The following is a 23,046-nucleotide window of genomic DNA, read 5'->3' on the forward strand; positions in this document are numbered from 1 at the left end:
TTACAATTTTGCAAAGAGCATCATAAATGTTTTCCACATCTTAGGAACAAACAACTGAAAAGTAATAAGAACTGACCAATCTGTTTCTGAGGGTGGGCAGAGGGACTTCTTTGAGTAGATCATATTCAATGGGCACCTGTGAAGGCAATCTGCCAGTGCTAACTGCACGACTTGTACTCCATGCCAGGGTATGGGCTGATCCACATGCTACTCGATTAATCTTCTTGGCCTGCGGTGCAAAAAATCAATGATGCATATAAAGTTAATTATTTCTACATTACTAATCCACATTATTATGATCATACAAAACATCTTTGTTCATTATTGTAATGGTTAAACAAATCCCTAACTGTCATCTCTCCACCATAATTTATGAAAAATACAATTCCCAGGATCTAAATTATTTTCTTAATCATTTCCTCATTTGTCCAACTAAATGCTATCCTCATATTTGCCAAAATGTGGTGCATGTTTCTTATTCTGTTTCTTACTTTTGTGTGTGTGTGTGTGTTTATGTAAGAGCATACTCTTGCTACAAAGACTAGAATTCTTTCAGCACAAGAGGTGTAAAACAGGTACAGTAATACAGGTCAACCATCACTGATTCAGCAATCGCTAATCCAATTCCATCACTAATTTCAGCTAGTGTAATTTCAAACTTTCTGTGTCACCACACCAACCTGCCACTGCTCCTGTATGTTGGTGTTACTTGCTGCATAAACAGCTGGCATCACTTCTAAACACAGGGAAGCCCAATTTGTTTTTCTGCATTTATTATTAAATCTGCTCAGTTTTAGCTCCAATCATGGCTCTAGTGAATAAAGGAAATGCTTCCTTTTGTGTAAAGTGCAAACACTGTATCCATAAAAGATAAGACTGAACTTCTGAAAAAAACTCAAGAATGCATGAATCTTGTGTGAATTATACAGCACTGGCTCTACAACAGTCTATGACATAAAAAAAAACAGAAAGGAAAATTGCTCAGTTTCTTTGCTAACAGTATCACCTGTACTGATACCATCAGTATTGGCCAGAAATGTATGTATCACCAAGAGTATTGGCAAAAATATCTGGCATCAGTACAGCCCCACTTATTAATAAATCTGTACTGATTTATGGAGTATTTTAAAGATAGGATGAGGTGGTTAACTCTTGGGTTAAGTGTATTCTAATGTAATCTCTGTAATCTAGCAAAATCACTAATCTGGCACCCTACAGATCCCAATGATGCCAGATTAGAGATGGGTGACCTGTATAGGAAATTATATATAATAAAATATAAGAAAACTACAATTCACTCTTGTCGTCAATCAAATACCAGGTACTTACTTGAAGAGCCATGACTAAACGTGGCCGCTGGATGGCATTGGTTGTGCTGTCTCCTAGTTGGCCTTCATCGTTGTCACCCCAAGTGTAAACTTCCCCCTCACTAGTGCAGCACACACAGTGAAGGGAGCCTGAATGAAATCAAAAGGTTCAAAAGTATATAATTTATTACAAATTTTTAACCACAAGACAACGTCAGTATCAAATGACATATCGTCAAAACACCTAGTGATCTAAAATCTTACATAATATGGAAGTGGGGAAGGGAACAATTTGGTGGCACATTCTGTAGTCAGACTGGAAGAAAGCTTCCATCATTATTTCCTTAGTACTGTAAAAGACAACTAAAAGGACAAAGTGAGGGAAAAAGAGACCCCAAGTCTGTACTTTTACACTAAGACAAGGCATGTCCTGGATCTCCTTTAATCCATTCATTATTATGTTGTTGCTACAACATTGCTGACATTGGTGCTAAATCATTGCTATGATCATTAGTCAGACTTGAATCTCCCACCCAAAACAATATTTCAGTCTTTATTTTCATTGGTCCATATCAGAAGGATTATCAGAGGCAATTCCTGATTCATATGATGTAGGTCAATGAAAGAAAATATTATAAAATATTGTTGGAACATAAAAAGGTGGGATATCTGTCTGATTAATGGTATCTCAATGAAAAAAGTAAACCAAGCTATGGGCAACATGCTGTGTGCAAGAAGCCAGTTTTTTAGTTTTCTCCTTCTAATGATGTGTGTATATTTTTGTTACAATACTTAGTTTCTGAGATATAGAGGCGAAAAGAGACCCCTGGTTGAGTCACCTGAGCCCACAGGAGTACTGATGCATCTGCACATTGAGGGGATTAAGGGATTAGATACATATATACATATGAGTTCCTCAATAGCATTCTCATCACCACTCTTCAGACATTTGACTGCACAGCCAACCAAACCTGTACATTTGCTAGAGGCTATCAAAGTTGTGGGTATAATACTTATGTCATTCAAATTCCAGTTATCAAACCCAGCCCTGGCCACCACCAGAGGGGAGAGAATTAGAGGTCTAGTGTTATCATACAGCAAAGTACTGTTTTTATGTAATACAAAAAAAAAAAAGTGTCCTTAAGAAACATGGCATATATATATATATATATATATATATATATATATATATATATATATATATATATATATATATATATATATATATATATATATATATATATATATATATATATATATATATATATATATATATATATATATATATATATGGCACAAAGAATAAGGATTAACTGACACTACCAGATGTATTTAATGACAGAATATTTTAAGAAAATAGTACTGTATGTTAGGTTCTTAACCTCTAATCCTGCTTATACTGTCACTCTGTCTTTTCTGTTGGGCTACTCCAATTATTACAACCTAAAATTTGTGTTTATCCTGTTGGTCCAGTCCCTCCTATGGATTCTTCTAAGTGAAGGTGCCTTTAGTATTTTGCCTCTGCTATTTGGGAGGACCTGAGGAGTTATTATTATGATTTCATGGAATGGCTACTGCTTCTGTGTCAGGGGCTAAGCTCTATGTACTGAGTGTATAATGGAGGTGACTGATTCTGCCATTCTTTCTCTAACCCAAAGACTTCTAAACCTTGATTTAATGCAGTTTATTCTTGTGCTACACATTATAGAGAAACAGTGCACAAATGATACCTGAAACTCATCCATTTTACATTTGTCTAAATTATACAAAGACTATTCTTCAGCTAGCAAAAAACTCCTTCATCAATAGAAAATGTCAAAAAATTTTTAGGTCTTACTCCCTTCATGACTTCTGGCACCTGGCCAGCAATATCCCTAAGAGCTTTTCTTCATCTTTTCCTTCTAATTTTCAACATGATGGCACCATTGCCATCTCATCTATCTGTAAAAATGAACTCTCCAGTCAGCCCTTTGCTAAAAATTCTACTCATGATTCAGGGCTTGTTTCTCCCTCTCCTCTAACCTCCAACTATTTCATGCTTCTTATTAAGATTCTTCCTAATGATGTTTTCCAAGTCCTCAGTAGCTTTAGAAGCATTATGGAATTGATGGGGTCCCACTTGTCATTCTCCATAATTGTGCCTGTGTTCACATCTTACCTGGTTATTTCTTCCAGCTGTCTGTCAACATCTATCTTTCCTTCCTGCTGGAAGCTTACCTATATTCAGCCTGTTCCTAAAAAGGGTGACTGCTCTAACTATTCAAGCTACCATCCTATTGCTTTAATTTTCTGCTTTCTTAAGTTTTGAATTAATTCTCTACAGCAAAATTCTTAAACATCTATCACTTCACAACCTTACAGCTGATTATCAGTGTGCATTCCATCATGACTATTCTACTGGTGATCCTCTGACCTTCCTTATTGTGTCTTGGCCATTATCCTTTAGGGATTTTGGTGAAATTTTTGCTGTTGCCTTAGACATATCAAAACATTTGATAGTCTGTCACAAAGGTTCAATTTCCAAATGACACTCCTATGATTTCTATTCTCTCTGCAATTTCAATTTGAGTTTCCTGATCTGGGCAATGGTTTGTGCACTTAAATCCTTTTTTGCTGCCCATATTGACAACAGTACAGGTTGAAAGGAGGCACAGGTAGAACACAACAAGGAATAGAACACTGGCAAGACAATAGCACATTACACTATGTTTGGTCGACTCAGGACCTCTGCCTACTACTCTTCTCTGTGTAGGTGGCATAATGCATAGGTGTGAATTATATATCCCTTTTAAAGATTAACCATATTTAACAATGAATTAGTCTACCTTGCCTCAGGTGAACCAATTCAGTGTTGAGCACTGTAGCACTCTTCTTGTTAATCTATCTTCTTATAACAGCCAGATATATTAGCAATGTTGTTAAAAGACTGAGGCCTCTTCTTCAATGACACTCAACTGTCTCCCTCTTCTACACTGAAATCCTCAGTCTGTCCTTTACTTCTAATCTAAACTGAAAACTTCACATCTCATCTCTTGCTAAAATAGCTTCTATGAAGTTAAGCATTCTGAGTTGTCTCTGCCAGTTTTTCTCACCCCCCCAACTACTAACTTTGTACAGGAGTCTTATCTGTCCATGTATGGAGTATGCTTCACATATACAGGTGTTCCACTCATACTGTGTTTTTAGACAGGGTGGAATCAAAAGATTTTTGTCTCATCAACTCCTCTCCTCTCTAGCTAACTGTCTTCAGTCTCTTTCTCATAGCTGCAATGCTGCATCTCTTGTTATCTTCTACCAGTATTTTCATGCTAACCGCTCTTCTGATTTTGCTAATTGCATGCCTCCCCTCATCCCATGGCCTCACTACACAAAACTTTCTTCTTTTCTCATCCCTATTCTGTCCACCTCTCTAATGCAAGAGTTAACCAGTATTTTCAGTCATTCATCCCTTTTTCTAGTAAGCTCTGGAACTCCCTGCCTGCTTCTGTATTTTTTCCTTCCTGTGACTTGAACTCTTTCAAGAGGGAGGTTTCAAGACACTTATCCTTCATTATTTGATTATTCTATTTGGAATTCTCTTTGGGATCTGGCATTAAGTGAGCCTTTTTATATACAATTCTTTGTTGCCCTTGGCCAGTGGCCTTCTTACATGAAAAAAAAAAAAATCTGATTTGTCATTTCTTTGCTGGTGTGGCTTATACAAAGATTAGAAAGTATTCAATAGCTTGTTTGTCTTACAAGAACTTAAGTGTAACAATTAATTGATTTATATGTGATAGATCTAGAGTAGAATCAACAAACAAACTGAAATAATCAAATTTTGCTTCACTGACAATGTATGTTTTTTTAGAGCCATAAGTAGAGTAAATCTCTTGTAGGCCAGCAGAAAATTTCTTTAGTGCCCATATTTGAGGCATCTAGAATCACAACAGTGTAAGTGCCACCATGGCGGGAATGGAGTTAATGGTGCCCAGCTCCTCACCTGCTGGTGTTGGAGATATACTCTTATAATAAGGAAAACAACCTTACTGCTGGAATCAGAAAAACATAAATTCATCATGATAAAACAAAGCAAGCTTTAGTAAGGAGCTGGACATCATTAACTCCATTTCCCTTGCAATGGCACTTACGCTGTTGTGATACTAGATGCCCCATTTGATGTCCTATACATAAGCTTATCTTGCTTAATCCAGCATTGTCTTTGGGGGTCACTCCCAGAAGTGAGGTGTCAGAAGTAGATAAATAGGTTAGGTTACACTCACCTGTAGCAATACTGATGACCCGTTTGCCCTGTAGTGCCATGACCTTGCGTGGGCGTCGCACATGGTCATCAGTGCCATGACCCAACCGGTGGTAGTCCCCTTTGCCCCAGGTAAAGACAGTGCCCGAGCGTGACAATGCCACAGAGAACTGTGAACCACACTCCACCTGTTTCAATGGATATTTTCATAAATTTTGACAAAAATTGTAATCACACTTAAGCAAATCTATCTGTCTTAATTTTGCTGGGCATTTTAATCATCCTTAAATAAATTAACCTGACATCACATAATTTCTCTCTTAGTTTTACATTTTATTCCATTCTTCATTCTATTTCTCTGTAGTAAATGATAATTACAGATTGCTTACAGACTTGTTTTTATCTATTTATCTATACCTTTCTGATGCTTTGCTACCTTTGGGAGCATTCCCAAGATGACCATGACATCCGAACATTTACTTCTTGCTTGTTCAAACACTTGATCTCTATTAACACCTTTTTCACACCTTTTCATCTCCCAAGTGGCTTTCCTCTTCTATTAACACTTTTCAACATCACACACATACACTTTCTTTACTAATTCTTTGCTCTTCATCCTCTAAGTATGGTCATACCATCTTAATGTGTTCCTTTTCACCAATTCCATCACTCATAATTTACATCACTTGTGCAAATATTCATGCCACATCTCTCACACATTCTCATTGCTCTCACCCTCCCATCTTGTCACTTCCTATGCCCTTCTCAGATAACTTATTTAATCATATAATTAAAATATTTGTCCATTAAAATTGCCCTATGCCAACTATGGAAAATATCAGTAGGAATAGTAATATGAAAATATTAACCCTTCAGAAAAATAGTGGAAACAAATAAATAAGTTTTGGGGATAGCCTAAGCCAAAGATAAAAATGACTAGGTTGAAGCTTTCTAATTGTAAATATATTTTTACATGATATAAAAATAAGAATAAGGTAAAGGTCAACTGAATATTGCAAATATTTACTATTCTTTTTGCAGTAATCATATGTCACTGAAACAATTATTTTACTGAAAAATAAAAAAAGAAACATAGTTCATAGAGACATGGATGATGAACAGAAAAGCCACAGGAAATGTGGCATGTGTTGAGTTACACAGATGAGTTTATGTACTGTATTTGTCAATGTACAGAATGCATTCCTATTTTACAAGGAGATTTTGAGAAAATAAAGTTTATTAGCATTTTGATGAAAAGATAGTTTTATCATAAATATATTGGTTTTCTTTCCACTATGGGTTCAAACACTGTAAAAAAAATTTATACCAATTAAAATGTGAAGAAAATGCTGTAAGGTAACCAACTTTGCCTATGATCAGAATGGGTGTGTCAACTTTATGTAGTTTGAATGGCAGTGGATGTGTGCTTTATGTACATATATTTTTTTTCTTTTTTTTTTGTCAGAATAATGGTTTCAACAGAAAACAAAACATGTATCCCTATTGTTATATTTTGTAGTAACAAATCATGCCAATTTTTTTCTTTCTTCATACTTCATACTGACATACATAAATATCTTCAACCCTGTGCTATTAGTCAGAGTAAGAGAAAGCTAGACTAAATATGAAAAGTAGCTATGCCTCAGATTTCATATAACTTTTCACATAGACTGCATTTTATTCTCACCAATGATCAATTTGCTAAATTCATTACAGTTTGTTGCTCCTACAATTAAGAAGACTTTTTAAAGGTTCAATGTTTGAAGTAACAGCTTTTTGGAAGCTTTAACCTTAACTAAAGGTTCATGAGCATGAAAATATTAATGTAACACATTTTTTTTTCCTTATACCTCAATGAATTATATCTAAATTACATTTAAGATGCCTTGCCTTTATGATTCCTTGATTTGCCAAGCCATCAATCCTCATAGGCACCTTGCAGCCATCAGAGCCACCCCGTCCAAGCTTGCCATAGTCTCCATCACCCCAGGACCACACGCTGTCATCATCAACTATACACAGGGTCTGAGCATCACCTGAGCCACAGGCCACATCTATCACTCTGTATCCTACCAGAGCTTCCACTAACTTGGGTCTAAATTGATCCTGGAAAAATATTGAAAGACCAAACATTAATCCAACATTTAGATAAGCATGAAGAGCTATTAGTTTAAATAACACTGATGTGTTTAATTTGATGAGCAAGTATCAGAGGGGAGTCCATAAATCTGCAGAAACACTTAAGAAATTATTACATGATTATCTTAAGGTATAAGGATGGTATAAGAATGTTGAGAAGGGTACACACAAAATGTATACCCTCCACATGGATTTATATAAAAACATCCACATAGTATTATATTAAATGATCAATGACATTTTTTCTTGTTATTTTCAGATGCACATCAAGAAATCAATTTCAGTAATGCAATTATTAAAATTCAGTTGTTAAATCTCACAAATTAGTGTCTTCCTTATAGTGGCATTTAAAGTACTTGTACCTCTAAACTACTTCCTTACCTCTGAGTCGCCATGGCCTAGCCGGCCGTACCTCCCCTTCCCCCATGTATACAGTTCCCCAGAGGAGGTGATGGCAGCAGAGTGGGCACCACCACATGCTATCTCCACTACTCCCTTACCCTGCAGTGTTTCAATGAGACGTGGGCGATCATAAGGGCTGAAATACAATGATAAAATTAAGGAACTTTAAATTTTATCTGCAACAAATAGAAAAAATAAATAAATATAAATAAATAAATAAATAAAAATAAATAAATAAAATAAATAAATAAATAAAATAAATAAATAAATAAATAATTAAAATAAATAAAAAACAAAACAGAATGACAAATCATAAGGCTCATGTTCTTGGTCAAAGAGTTACACTCAAGTCTGGTGGAAGGCAAGAAGATAATGTCTAGTGAAGAATGTGTGCTAGACCACACATTACTTGTGTGTGACTTAAAAGTAAGAAACACTGTAGTTAGGAATTGGATACACATATACCCCTAAGATGAAGGCTCTCTATAAAGCTGTTTTTAAAGTCCATCAAGAATCCTTGAAGTCTTCTGAATGCCTCTAAAAATAAGTCAAACCTACATAAATCCCAAACACCAATTAGAAAACATTCATTATTATCCTGCTCACAAATTCAGGCAAGGGAAAGAGCCTGTTTTGGGATAGTATTCACTCTGCAAAGCAATTCTAAAAAAGAGGTATGATTGTGATATTTTTATATAACAACAATATCAATATCATGTATTTATGTATGTCAGAATACATTTTTTAGTTAACCAAAACATCAATTTGGGGAGTTTCAGTCTTAGCATCTTACCTCTTATTGCCATGTCCCAATTTGCCATCATCTCCTTCACCCCATGAATACACATCTCCATCAGCTGTTAATGCCAGACAGTGCTTTCCTCCTGAGTTGACAGCAACTTTACGGATCACAATGTGCTGAATGGACTCAAGGAGTGTTGGGGTTGAGACAGACTCTACACCACCAATGCCTAGCCGACCTCCTGCACCATAGCCGGTTGCATAAACCTGTATGTAGAATATAATATATATATATATATATATATATATATATATATATATATATATATATATATATATATATATATATATATATATATATATATATATATATATATATTTCATTAAATGTGATCGCTAGGTCAGCATTTGCTATTTTTTCTTTGCCGTAGCTAGTCATGCTTGCTATATTGCAATTTCAGGTTCCTTAACCCTTCCTCAGTAGCTGTGGAATGACTGGACATGCTGGTGAGGTTGGTATTTATGCCATGAGTCAAGGAATTGGTCTGAACCTAGCAATCACATTTAACTTGTAAGAGAGAATCTCCTATCTGTGTACATGTACAATATATATATATATATATATATATATATATATATATATATATATATATATATATATATATATATATATATATATATATATATATATATATATATATATATATATATACACACACACACACACACACACACACACACACACATACACACAAACACAAACACACGCACACAGAAACACACACACACGCACACACAAACACACACACGCACACACAAACACACACACGCACACACACACACACAGGGTGATTAAAAATTATACCAACAAAATTACAGGATAATGTCCTGACTTGACAATAAACACATTACTACATTAACTTTTTTCCCAAAATAAAACACATGAAATAGTTATACAGGCAAATCAAGTACTGTGGCTGAATGATTGAACGTGGGGGCTGGTGTGGGTGGGATACAGGGTTGATTTGCTATATATATTTGAGGTTGTCTTTATATAGACCCAGCACCTGGTAACTTTAGAAATGTTCATCATATTCAGCTAAGGTAAAATGGTTGAAGCCTTATACACACCTTGCCATCTGCTGTCACAGCAAAAAGTGTTTGCTCTCCTCCAATGAGCTGTACAGGCCTTAATGCTGTCAGGGTGTCACAGGGTGTTGGAAGCTTCACCTTGGCTCCCTCTACACCTCCTAACTGACCACGGTGGTTGTGGCCCCACCCAAATATGCTTCCACTGCCACCCCAAGACAATGTCCAGTCCTCTGGGCGCCTATTTGGACAAAAAGTACAAGAGTATCTTAACTAACATAAATGTGCTCTTCTTATACAAAAATTCAGCTAACAGTACAGTTCTGGCTGCTACCATATATATATACCATGTTATAAAGTGACTAGTAATATGTAATGACCCCATATTTTTAAGAAAAGTTACAATCTCTCAATGATTCTTTTCCTTCCTAAATGGACAATTTCTTTATATAATGCAATGACACTTGTGGAAATTATTTTAATCTTAATGTTACAGGTCAGGTAATTCAGGATTGCTTCCAAGTCTGGCTTTTACATCAGCAACTTGTGTAAGGGATTGCTATCAGTATTCTCAGACACCTGTGTTTCTGTGAGGAAAACAGGGTGAAGTTTAGTACAGAAGTAGTGTTCCACAGAGTGAAAACTAGATCTGAGGCTATGAGTGTTGCAGAAATTTATAAATAAACACTTGAGAGAGGTGTCAAGACATCTTGTGCTGATACCAGAAGAGTGGTCTGACCTAAGGACATTTCTGGTTACTTCTCCAGAATGGGAGTTAGAATAATTTTGAAATTTAATTTTCATTGAAGGGTATAGGTGTGTAAAGTGCATGTAGTGTAGTGTGAGAAGAGAGCTGTCTCTAGAGGGTATGCTATATTTATCCTTTTGTGTTGTAAGACACAAGGTGTGACAGCACCCATATATGGCACTGGGAGTAATCACAACTCCACCAGGTGTCTACTGTCTCCTCCTGTGATGGTTTTGGCATATCATAGTACAATTTATTGAGGGACTGCTGCAATCAAATCAAAGGAGGTTATATTATACTTTGTTACACATATCATAATGATAATTATGTGGGAATTAGATCCACCACTCAAAATTACAAACATCCTCTGATGTCATGGCACAATTATATATAAGTTCAATGCCATATTTTTAAGTCCATTATAAGTTGTGTGTGTGTGTGTATGTGTGTTTTGTCCTCAAATCTGGAGGTGTGGCAGTGCAGCACCATCACATCTAAAACTGTGTATTTACCTAGTTGTAATGTATGTGAGGGGAGCTATGGTCGTGCTGTCCCCATCTTTGTATTTCAGAATGTCTAACATAGTCTTAAATTCATGTATTGTCTCTGCACATGCTACTTTCTCATATCTATATATCTACTACTCTAAGGAGAAAGCTGTTTATTTTCATATTCCTTCTGTAACTATCTTTTTTTTATCTTCCTTGCATGTCTTTGTGTTTTGTCCTCACATATGGCACTGCAGCAGTGCAGTGCCATTGCACCTAAAACTATGTGAGTGTGAGTGTTTTATACTCACATATGGCAATACAGCAGTGCAGTGCCATCATGAGTAATGATACACCTCTCATTTATTTGAGTTTTTTTTTTTTTTTTTTTTTTTTGCAATGTGATGGTGCCACACACACTCATTTATCACAATAACACCTCAATACAAACTGACACACTTGATTCACTTCCATCTCTTGCACACTCAACACTCCTTCCCACCCCCCGGCTAACTCATATACATGTATTATGACCAACTCTAGTGCCCTATATACCAAATACTTAGATTCAGATCTACACTCCCATCTTTCCAGAATCCATGAATTACAACCCTCTTCCCATGCTTCTTTGAACTCTTCAGATACCTGGTTCTCCTGAGCTTGCTAGAACACATTACAAGTCTCACCTGCTAAACCACAGCAACAGTTGTTCATCATGTTGATGCTGAAACACATTATGTAGCTCATGATCAAGAGTCAGCACTTCTCCTTCGCCCAACATTTCACTCAGTTTTTTCCGTACCTGTAAGAAAAATTTAAGCAACATAGAAAATAAATGGAACACACAATAGCTTCTGAAAAACAGTGCAAAAATGCAAGACATATCTGCATACCTTGCACTTCCACTCCAATCAATCTCCCCCACCTCACCACTCTCTCCTCACCTTGTACCCAAAACATCTCAGTCTCTTCACTCTCAGCAGTATACTCAGCTCATTCAATTCCTATCTTCTTGTCATCTCTTCACTGGATGACTGATCTCTCTATGTAATCCCAGCCACATTTCAATATTCTCTGATTGCAACCAACCAACACATCCTCCAACTTCTTCATTAAAGTCCATGTCTCAGAGCCATACAGCAATACTACATTATTGATGTGTTAAATGCTCTTCCTATGTTCTTAAGTGAAATGTATGTATAGAGGAATATTTGCTTAGAAACAATTTAACAATTTTATATATGTCAAAATCAATAAGATATATAAAAATTTAGTTTTTCAACGCCTGGCTGTTCAAGGATTTGATGAATCAAAAATCATATATGAATAGGGGGATGTAAATTTGAGTTCCCTGGAATTGGTGCCTAGACAGATCTGGATTTGCAGTTATTCCTATACAGAAGCAAATATAAATTTCACTAATTTAATTTTTACATTCTACCCCACACTTTTCCTTTTTCCTTCTATCCATAATGGATGGCACAGTTCCATATTTTCTATCATGTAAGAATTATATGTACATCCTTGATTTCTTCTCTTGTTATAAATCCATAACATATTTGGAGACTGATGAATCAAAGCAAATTAACTTGTAGCAAACAGAATTTTAGAAGATCAAGAGAGACAACTCAACTTACATCAGCACAGAATCCCTGAGGTAAAAGAGTGCGTTCGATGAGAGCCTTCAGGACCCTGGAAGCAGTGCAGTACCTTCTGAACCAGGCCCACTTGTGAGCTTCACCAGAACCAACACCCTTATCTAGCTCCAGGTCACATGCTAGTCCCACCAGAACCTTTGGAAACAAAAGACATATTTGTGATGCTAAAACTTTTCCCATTAAAAATATTATATATATATATATATATATATATATATATATATATATATATATATATATATATATATATATATATATATATATATATATATATATATATATATACAGTAGGATAAGTGACAACAAATGGTCATTATAATGTACAACTACAATAATGTACTGAAATTTTAATAAATATTTAATCAGAATAGCAAACCAAAACTAGTATAATGAACTTGTCACTCGTGTGAGGACTGGAATTTTAATAAAAGTTCAACTGAAATAACAAACCAAAACTGACAAGAAAACTCGCCATTTGTGCGAGCATTGAAATTTTAAAAAAAATTAATTGGAATAACAAACTAAAACTCACAAGACTAACTTGCCAACTGTGTGAGCCACTGCTCCCCTATCCACCACCTATCCCATCCTCCCTTTTTTCCTTTCCTCTCCCTTCTTTCCTCTTGTCTCAAACCTCCCTCCCTGTCACTGTCCCTCTCATTTATCTGTCAGAGATAAGGGACAAGGGAGTGATACTGTGCTCTCTCCCTTCCCCTCATTTATTTTATGTAATTTTTGCTTCATCCTTTCTAACTCTCATATACATAATTCAATTTTCATTGTTACATTCTATTTAGCAATCCTTATGATTGTTCTTACTTTTAGAGAGAGAGAGAGAGAGAGAGAGAGAGAGAGAGAGAGAGAGAGAGAGAGAGAGAGAGAGAGAGAGAGAGAGAGAGAGAGAGAGACCCTGATAGTAGGTAAATATCACCGATACTTGTCAAAGCAATGTGAAACTTGGGATGGTAAGAATCTAGGACTAGGTGGAAAACTTGGGAGGGTACTGTATATATTTGTTGTGTTATCTCAAATATAGTAATGGAAATGTGCTCATTTCAAGTATTTAAAAAAACTGTAATTTTTTGTTATTTTCTGGTTCCTTGGAACCAATTATTTTTTTCCTTTAGGTTCTTAAGTCGCCATAACGCACATTTGCCCTAACAAACACTACAAAAGAATGAATCATGTTCGTTGTCACATACTCTACTGTATATATCTTTTTAGAACTAATAAACCCATAACTCACCCAAGTTTTTCTAATTTCAGGGAATACACAATAGCACTGAATCATTATATACAAGAACAAATTTTGTATTTATTGTTTAAGGCCAATAATGAAATGGAGTTCAGGATGGTTGAATCCCTGTTATTTAATAAAAAATAATCCCCAAATGAATTCCAATGACACTTGATACTGTTTGAAAAATGTGAGAAAATTATGTTTTGTATTCTGTTTTGTTTAAGAACAGATTATGTTAATTTTCTTGTATCTATTAAGGCTTAGTGTCTCTAACAATTAGAATGGTTGGTGTTTCGTTTACCATCAACCAATAGGAGCCCTCCATTGCAAGATAGCATTGTGTTTTCACACAATGGTGTATCAGAGCTATGTTACTCCCCAGTGTAAGGCCAGCAGGTCAGCTGCTCTTCAAGAGAAGTTATTCTTAGTATTTTTAGTATTTCAACTGATATTTACCTGTTTTAACTTGATGGTCTGTAGATGGTATTTCTCGAAGAGTAACCAAGAATAAAGGAATATTGCCATTACTGTGCATCTACACCTTCCTCTACAATTCAAAATTCTTTGCACACAAGCTCTGCTTACAAGTGTGTGTGTGTGTGTGTGTGTGTGTGTGTGTGTGTGTGTGTGTGTGTGTGTGTGTGTGTGTGTGTGTATATATATATATATATATATATATATATATATATATATATATATATATATATATATATATATATATATATATATATAATATGGGAAGAGTTCTTTTTTTCTGGTTTGGCTATGCAGTTTCATACCACCTGTGTGGTAGGCTTTGTGGTGGGCTGCATGTATTTTTAATTTTTTATTTAATCTCCTTAATGTTTTGCCTAATAAGGTAAATACAACTCACCTTGAAAAATTGTGAATGCATCAGATGCTTTCCTCCTCGCACCAGAGGATCCTCATACTCTGCTTGACGGAGGAGAGCTTCTGGTAGACCTTTAAGTAGACTTATGAGGGGCATCTCCTGTATAACCTTGACTTCTACAGAAGGCTTTGCATAACTTCCTGAGGAGTCTAAGCTCTCAGTACTTCCTCGCAGTGATGGAGGCGCAGGAGGCACCAAGGAGTGTGGGGCTGCAGAGGAACCACTGGACACGCAAGGGAGGGACTGAGGTACTGGAGATAGAGAACGGGATGGGCCAGGAGTAGAACTGGAGGAGTAGGAGGCTGAGAGAAGTGCTCGGATATTGAGGCCAGAGCCGATATCAGTTGTTACTATTTTTCGGAGAGTCTTGAGAGCCCACATACGTTGACTGGGAGCTGTAAAGTGACAAGAACTTGTAATTTAAAAAAAAACGTAATGGAAATGGGTTTTAATAATTTGAAAAACCAAAACAGTAGAACTAGCCGAATATAAAAAGTCAAAGTAACTCAGCACTACCAATGGGAATAAATGTAAAAATACTGTATAGCCTTCTTGATTTACCCTTCACCAGTTTAATCCCTTAATTAATTTATCCCCTAATCTACCCTAAAACCAATGGTATTCTGGGAACCATTTACTGAGAAAAATGTATTAAATGGTTGCAATTATATATCCTTCTATGTAGTGTACTATAATGATGTACAATGCTTTTGTCACATTTTCTATTGTATGATTAAACAAACAATATATTGCTTAAATAAAGACTTATAAAACTCAAGAGCCCAATTTATTTGTATGATACTTAAAACCCACCTAGAGAAGACAGCTGAGCACAGAGAGCTAGAGAGGCTGCCAGGCGGGACAAAATGGTGCTCTGTGTGCACAGTGGCAGCAAGGGATCCAGTAGACACATGGGTAAGTCCACCAAAGGGCGAGACAGTAACCTGCGATCACTGTGTAAGTCCCGAGGTGCTGCACATGGCATTAGTGGGAACACTGTCAGCCTCCATCCCCAACCATTCACTGAACCATCACTAGTGAATTTCCACCGCATCTCATCACCTGTAATAGGAAAAATTATCTATAAAATAAACATCACCTTTGCTAAAATTCTAACAGCAAGGTGAGGGATCTTGTTTAGATAAGATGATACTGATGATTTACTAGAAGTAACCAACCATACACTGTGCTGATAATGAAAATCAAGCAGTTAAAGGAAAAGGTTCTTTTCACATGTCATAATTTGTTACCAGAAACCAACCCATTTTCACTGGAGCAGTGGTGTTGCTAAGAGATTACAGGAATTATATGAGTGATTTTTTATTCAGAAGAAAATTTGAATTTTTTTAAAAACTACAATCATTTTCTTTCTTCTGTATAATATTCACAAAAGTATTAAGTTATTCACTAGTTTATTATCATTAATATTTTTCCATTTCTATGGATAATTCTTGTACTTTTGAAATTGATGTTCACAATTCTCAATATACAGTGGAACCTCAGTTTTCAAACTTAATTCATTCCTGAATGCTGCTTGAAATCCAAAATGTTAAAAAACTTAAACTATTTTCCCCACAGGAATCAATGTAAAATTGCTTAATCCATTCTCAGACACCCATCCACCAGGTCTTTGTGGGTAATGACTGATGCTCTCACTGCTAAGATGACTGTTCCACATCTCAAGCTTATTATTATTTTTTTTTTAATCCAGAAAGGATGTACTGAATGAACTTAGTAACAGAACTCATCAAAAGATATTGTTTAGACCATGCAGGTCTTTGTCACCGATCTTGTGAGGGAAGCCTTACAGAGTGACACAGAGAGGAGTAACCCACTTACCACTGAAATGAAGGTGATCATAACACTTAGACATCTTGCTGCTGGGAAAAGCTACAGGGAAAATGCAGTTGTGCAGCACTTATGGCATTGTGGGTCATAGAGAAAGCCACAGGAGGCTCAGGATAACTCTTGTGCGCTGAACCTTGTTTGTTTACATCAAGGTTCTTCAACTTCTTCAATGGGATCACATTTAACTTATTTCAAAGATCGAATTACTGTCTTACCCTCTGTGTCTCTCCTCAAAATGTATAAAAATGAAGGAAATTTTTATAGAAACTATAAATTAGTAATAAATGACTGCTTTTGCTATGTCTCATAGTATTTGAAATCAAGTAACTATGTTCGAAAAGTGAATTATGGTATGGTAAACGAAGCAATTATGAATTAAAAATTTTGTTCGAAAACCGATAATATCGTGGCCTACTAATTATACTGATTTTGTATATTGCTGACAGATGAATGAAAAGAAAAAAAGAATAATAAAATAAATAAAAAATAAACATTTTTGGCTGTTAAGTTACATGTGTGTGAAAATCCAATTGGCAGACAATATGTGACTAGTTGTTTGGGATGTATGCAGCCCAGCTCTCCACAAAGTGTAGTTTACATGTAATATCAAGACTTTTTATTTGAATGTAATGTTAAGCAATGCACGATGTATATCCTATTATTCTACAATACAATGTTAAGTTCATAACCTAAACACAGTAAACTGGAAAATAAAAATTGGTGTACTGTATGTAGTGTACTCTGGTGAACTGTGTGAAGCAAATATCTTCTCCAGATCTCGCTTCCCCATTTGCCTCTCACTTCCTCCAGCAGCAACAACAGCAACACTCCTGACATATATGGTATTTTGTGTACTGTATCTTGTTTGTACATGTTCATATACTTCTACAGTAATACATATATAATTTCAACATGTGAAACAAGACTAATAATAAACCAGTAACATCTTCATGTACTTCTTCATAGAGATTGTAAAGATTGCATACATTAAAATGAATACTATCCTTGTGTAGTTTTTAATAAATGGATAAAATCTCTGAGCAAAATTCCATAGATGATGTTCAAATATGTTTACTAAAACTACTAAAATCTCCATGTAAAACTGTGTATAACTTATAAACATAACATTTACTAAAATCATTAAAGCATCCATGTTTATAGGGTTACAATAGTTCCTTAAGCATAATGTTTCTGTATGTAAGAACCTCATGCCTTTCCTCATACAATCTCAAAGCACCATGTTTCTGTATGCAAGAACTCCATGACTTTCCTTATACATCTCAGAACCCCATGACTTTCCTTATGTAATCTCTAAGCACATGTTTCTGTATATAAGAACCCCATATCTTTCCTTATACAATGTCCTGTGTCTGGTCTTCCCCTTGGTAGTACCAACCCCACACGGACTAAATGACTCCCCATTATATTCAGGGGGCTGGTATACAGTAAAAATACCATCATATGCGGCAAAGTGCCATTTGTAACAACTGATTCTCTTTATTATGTTGTAATAACAGGAACTTGGGACATATTTTTTTTGTCATAACTGTTTCTATGATGGTCTGAATGTCTTTAAGGTAAGTGCAAACCCTTATATCTGCAATGAATGTGTTGGAAGAATTCCATAATCCCTAAGGTAGCTGGAGTAGTCTTGAATCACCATTCCACAAAATACAATGGACTGTTAAGACACTGAATGGTATAATCTATCACAGAAAACAAATATTGTGGAAAATGCAAAGTTTCTTTTACTGCATATGAAATGCAAGAACAGAAAATGGAATATATGCTATGTGAATAACCAACAGGACTGAAAGAGGATGTACTTTTATTCTTGAATGCACTAAAAATAGACACATCTTTCATGTTTATTAATACTTGTTGAACAATATTGTAGAGGTAATATTTTCAGAAAAGCATTATTCTTAATTCTTGATGGATGATCCTATTGATAATGGATAAATAGAGGACACCAGTGATATACTGAGCTTTTGTGCTGTAATTATGTGACATTCTTAAGAGTGATGTAGATAAACTTTACTTCTAGCCATCAAGGATGAAATCATATAAAAAACTGAACAGTCTCTGACTGTTCCAGAACCCACCTGCAATGCGGACCTCCGTGGACCAGTCTGACCACTCCCTGCCAGACCGTGTACAGATGATCTTGCCAGCACCATCCATAATTGTCAGAGGATCATGCTTTCTCTCTGTTGAACACTGACGGTCAAACTCAATCCGCAAAGCCTCTGCCCCTAAAAATGAAGAAATGGATTTTTCTGGTAAGCAAGCCTGCAAAACAAATGCAATGGTTTACATGAAAGTCAAACTCAATCTGCAAGGCCTCTGCCCCTAAAAATGAAGACGATTTTTTCTGGTAAGCAAGTTTGCAAAACAAATGTAATGGTTTACATAACTAATGGTCTAGGGATACGGTGACCAAACTACCCACTGCTTTATGCTGCTTATGCCCTGGACAACTAATAAAACAGTCATCTCTGCAAATGTGGAGTTGATGGCAGTTTAAACATCAGACCATAGAACAATGCTTGATGGCTAAATGAAGTCCTGATGACTGCTTGATACTGCTTAGTTTATGCTAACTTTAACTGCAGTGTGTATCCAGCCCAGAAAACAATGGGCAAGCATTTTCTGGGTTGATACCTTTGCCTGATTGCAAGGGGCAGGTGGGAGCATTACCCAGTAAACAGATGCTGATACTACATCAGTCATTATGCTAAATTACATTGAAAATGAATCCCTACAGTTGACATAGTTGCCTCCACCCAGAGCACTGGTTTGATGTTTGCTAGAAGCTTCTTATATGAATATTTAAGTTTGGTTTAAGAAGTTAGTTAGGGATTGCTCTATATTCTAGCTGTTATGAGAACTTACTTTACAATAGAGCAGCTACTGCAGAAGACACCTTTACAGTTAACACTCAGTGTAACTTAACACTTAACACAGTAACAGTTAACACTCAGTGTAACAGAGGGAGAAGCTTGGTTCAGTGCTGCTGTTTAAATGCTGTAGTAGGTCCAGTGTGTGCATGGATATGCCCAAGAATCATAATCTTTACTTAATTTGACTTCCTTATTTTCCCTTACAGAATTTATCTGTTCATATGTTTTGAGCTAAAGGTTTCCTCTTTAGATCTAGTTTCCTTGGAAAGTAGGTTTAATTTTCGGGTTACCTTCTCCCTAGGCAGCTGCTGACCAGGGTTAGTGAGATCTTCCTCCCTAAGATTGATTGCACCATGTGGTGTAGTTCCATTGCATGGGTGCATCTCATGATAGGTGGTGGAGTCACTGTATTCATACATTACATACTCCAGAAGAATGATGGTAATATTTAGGCTGAGTGTAATTACATTTACTCCAATCTATATTTTTGTTCATCAACTTTCCTGCAATAACATCTACCTATTTATACAGCATGCCAGCATTTCCTATACAGACAAGGCATGCACTCAAATTCATGAGGGTTTCTTTACATCTTAGCCTCTAGACAACCACAGTAGAAAGACCATTACCCATGACCCGAAGTGAAATCTGTAGTGTGGTAATACATGATAGAAAGAAATTAACATATCTTACTGGATAAGCATTTCATTATTACTAATGTAATAAAGTACAGCCAGGTCATCACTTACACACAATATGCTAATGTGAATTGCATCTAACACAGGGAGCCAATTTGCCTCAGAATTACACTTTAACACAAGGGATTCAGAACTCTAATGTGGGTATGGGTCACAACAAGCCACAGAAAAGTCTGCATTGTGAAGAAGGATAACACAAATGTGGGAGGATAGGCAACTACTGCCACTACTGCCAGTCCTGTCACCCATAGGAATGCCAATTTAGCAACTGATTGTGGAAAGGGAGAAGCTGCTGCCACCACCACCCCTACCACCACTTTTAGTGGTGCCAGTTTAGCAACAGAGGTGATTACTGCTGCTGCAATCCCAGCCACTCAAAGTGATGCTTATTTAGAGACTGACTGGAAGGATGAAGTGGGTTGCTGCCAATTTTTTTCTTTTTTATATAAGAGAGTCATTGGCCATGGGAAGCAAAAAAACAAAAACATACAAAAAAAAGAAAAAAGGAAAAACACCCCACTGAGGTGCCAGTCCCAAAAGAGATGTCAAGAGAATCATTGAAAGTTGAAAGTGTCTTGAAACCTCCCTCCTGAAAGAGTTCAAGTCATAGGAAGGAGGAAATACAGAAGCAGGCTGGGCATTCCAGAGTTTACCAGAGAAAAGGATGAATGATTGAGAATACTGGTTAACTCTTGCATTAGAGAGGTGGACAGAATAGGGGTGAGAGAAAGAAAGTCTTGTGCAGCGTGGCTGCAGGAGGAGGGGAGGCATGCCGTTAGCAAGATCAGAAGAGCAGTTACCATGAAAATAGCGATAGAAGATAGCAAGAGATGCAACACTGTAGTGATGATAAAGAGGCTGAAGACAGACAGTTAGAGGAGAGGAGTTGATAAGATGAAAAGCTTTTTATTCCACCCTGACTAAAAGCATGGTATGAGTGGAATCCCCTATACATGTGAAGCATACTCCATACATGGACAGATAAAACTCCTGTACAGAGTTAGCAACTGGGGAAGGGGAGGTGGGAGGTGAGAAAAACTGGCAGAGACGACTCAGAACGCATAACTTCATAAAAGCTGTTTTAGCTAGAGATGAGGTGTAGTTTCCAGTTTAGATCATAAGTAAAGGATAGACCAAGGATGTTCAGTGTAGAAGAGGGAGAGAATTCAGTGTCGCTGAAGAAGAGGGGGAAGTTGTCTGGAAGGCTGTGTCGAGTTGATAGACAGAGGAATTGAGTTTTTGATGCATTGAACTTGAGTTTTTGATGCATTGAACAATACTAAGTTTGCTCTGTCCCAATCAGAAATTTTAGAGGTCAGATATCAATCAGACATTCTGTGGATTCCCTGGGTGAACTGTCTACTTCCTCAAGGATTAGATGTCTATGAAAAGACATGGAAAAGTGCAGAGTGGTATCATCAGTGTAGGAATGGATAGGACAAAAAGTTTTGTTTAGAAGACTACTGATAAATAATAGGAAGATAGTGAGCGACAGGACAGAACCCTGAGGAACACCACTGTTTATAGATTTAAGAGAATAACAGTGACTGTATACCACAGCAACAATTGAACATGAACAATCAGAAAAGAAACTCAAAATTAAGTTATAGAGGGAAGGATAGAAGCCATAGGAGGGTAGTTTGGGAATTAAAGCTTTATGCCAGACTCTTTCAAAAGCTATTGATATGTCTAAGACAACAGCAAAATTTTCACCAAAATCTCTAAAAGAGGATGAGCAAGACTAAGTAAGGAAAGCCAGAAGATCACCAGTAGAGCAGCCTTGATGGAGCCCATACTGGCAATCAGGTAGAAGGTTGTGAAGTGATAGATGTTTAAGAATCTTCCTGTTGAGGATAAATTAAAAAACTTTAGATAGGCAGGAAATTAAAGCAATAAGATGTTGTTTGAGGAATTAGAATGATCACCCTTTTTAGGAATAGGCTGAATGCAGGCAAATTTCCAGCAAGAAGGAAAGGTAGATGTTGATAGAGTTGAAAAGTTTGACTAAGCAAGGTGCAAGCACTGAGGCAAAGTTTTGTAGAGGAGGAGGGAGCCCATCGGGCCCATAAGCCTTCTAAGGGTTTAAGCCAGCGAGGGCATGGAAAACATCACTGCAAAGGATTTTAATGGGTAGCATTAAGTAGTCAGAGGGTGGAGGAGAGGGAGGAACAAGTCCTGAATCATCCAAGGTAGAATTTTTAGCAAAGGTTTGAGCAAAGAGTTCAGCTTTAGAAATAGATGAGATGGCAATGGTGCTATAAGGTAGAAATAAAGGAGGGAAAGATGAAGAAACAAAAGTTATTGGAGATGTTTTTGGCTAGGTTTCAGAAGCCATGAGGGGAGTTAGATCTTGGTTTGTGTGAGAACAGCTGGCATGATTCTGGGTAGAAATATACAGTGCATGAAATTCAGGTGATGGAAAGCTCAAGTACCCTCAGTGGGCCACCTCTCTATCATGCATAGAGAAAGAGTGAGGGATGTATGTCTCCATGCCAGAAATTATCACCTCTGTTATGTGCTCATCACACTGAGACAGGTCTCAAGCAGTAGTCATTCAAAGGAAAATCAGCATAATGCTAGAGGCACCTCCAGTTTGGGGATCCTGAAGAGGGATTGGAGCAATAGGACAAGTTACAGATATGAGATTGTGATC

At 36.5% G+C, this 23,046-nt stretch overlaps 1 protein-coding gene across 4 annotated transcripts in view; it reads right to left on the reverse strand.

Annotated features, from left to right (window-relative positions):
- The window catches only part of LOC135097465 (E3 ubiquitin-protein ligase HERC2-like), a 229,028-nt gene that overhangs the window by 30,205 nt on the left and 175,777 nt on the right, over nt 1-23,046 (reverse strand). For all 4 annotated transcript variants that reach the window (XM_063999465.1, XM_063999433.1, XM_063999564.1 and 1 more), the window contains 12 exons: nt 18,898-19,047; nt 15,758-16,006; nt 14,927-15,339; nt 12,792-12,947; nt 11,841-11,956; nt 9,961-10,159; nt 8,882-9,096; nt 8,068-8,224; nt 7,438-7,653; nt 5,570-5,735; nt 1,330-1,457; nt 77-229 (listed from right to left, as the gene is read on the reverse strand). In XM_063999465.1, coding sequence (XP_063855535.1) covers nt 77-229; nt 1,330-1,457; nt 5,570-5,735; nt 7,438-7,653; nt 8,068-8,224; nt 8,882-9,096; nt 9,961-10,159; nt 11,841-11,956; nt 12,792-12,947; nt 14,927-15,339; nt 15,758-16,006; nt 18,898-19,047 — 2,318 coding nt within the window. The remainder of the gene's footprint in view (nt 1-76; nt 230-1,329; nt 1,458-5,569; nt 5,736-7,437; nt 7,654-8,067; nt 8,225-8,881; nt 9,097-9,960; nt 10,160-11,840; nt 11,957-12,791; nt 12,948-14,926; nt 15,340-15,757; nt 16,007-18,897; nt 19,048-23,046) is intronic.

The sequence above is a fragment of the Scylla paramamosain genome, chromosome 1 (genome assembly GCF_035594125.1).
Source record: "Scylla paramamosain isolate STU-SP2022 chromosome 1, ASM3559412v1, whole genome shotgun sequence".
NCBI lineage: Eukaryota > Metazoa > Arthropoda > Malacostraca > Decapoda > Portunidae > Scylla > Scylla paramamosain.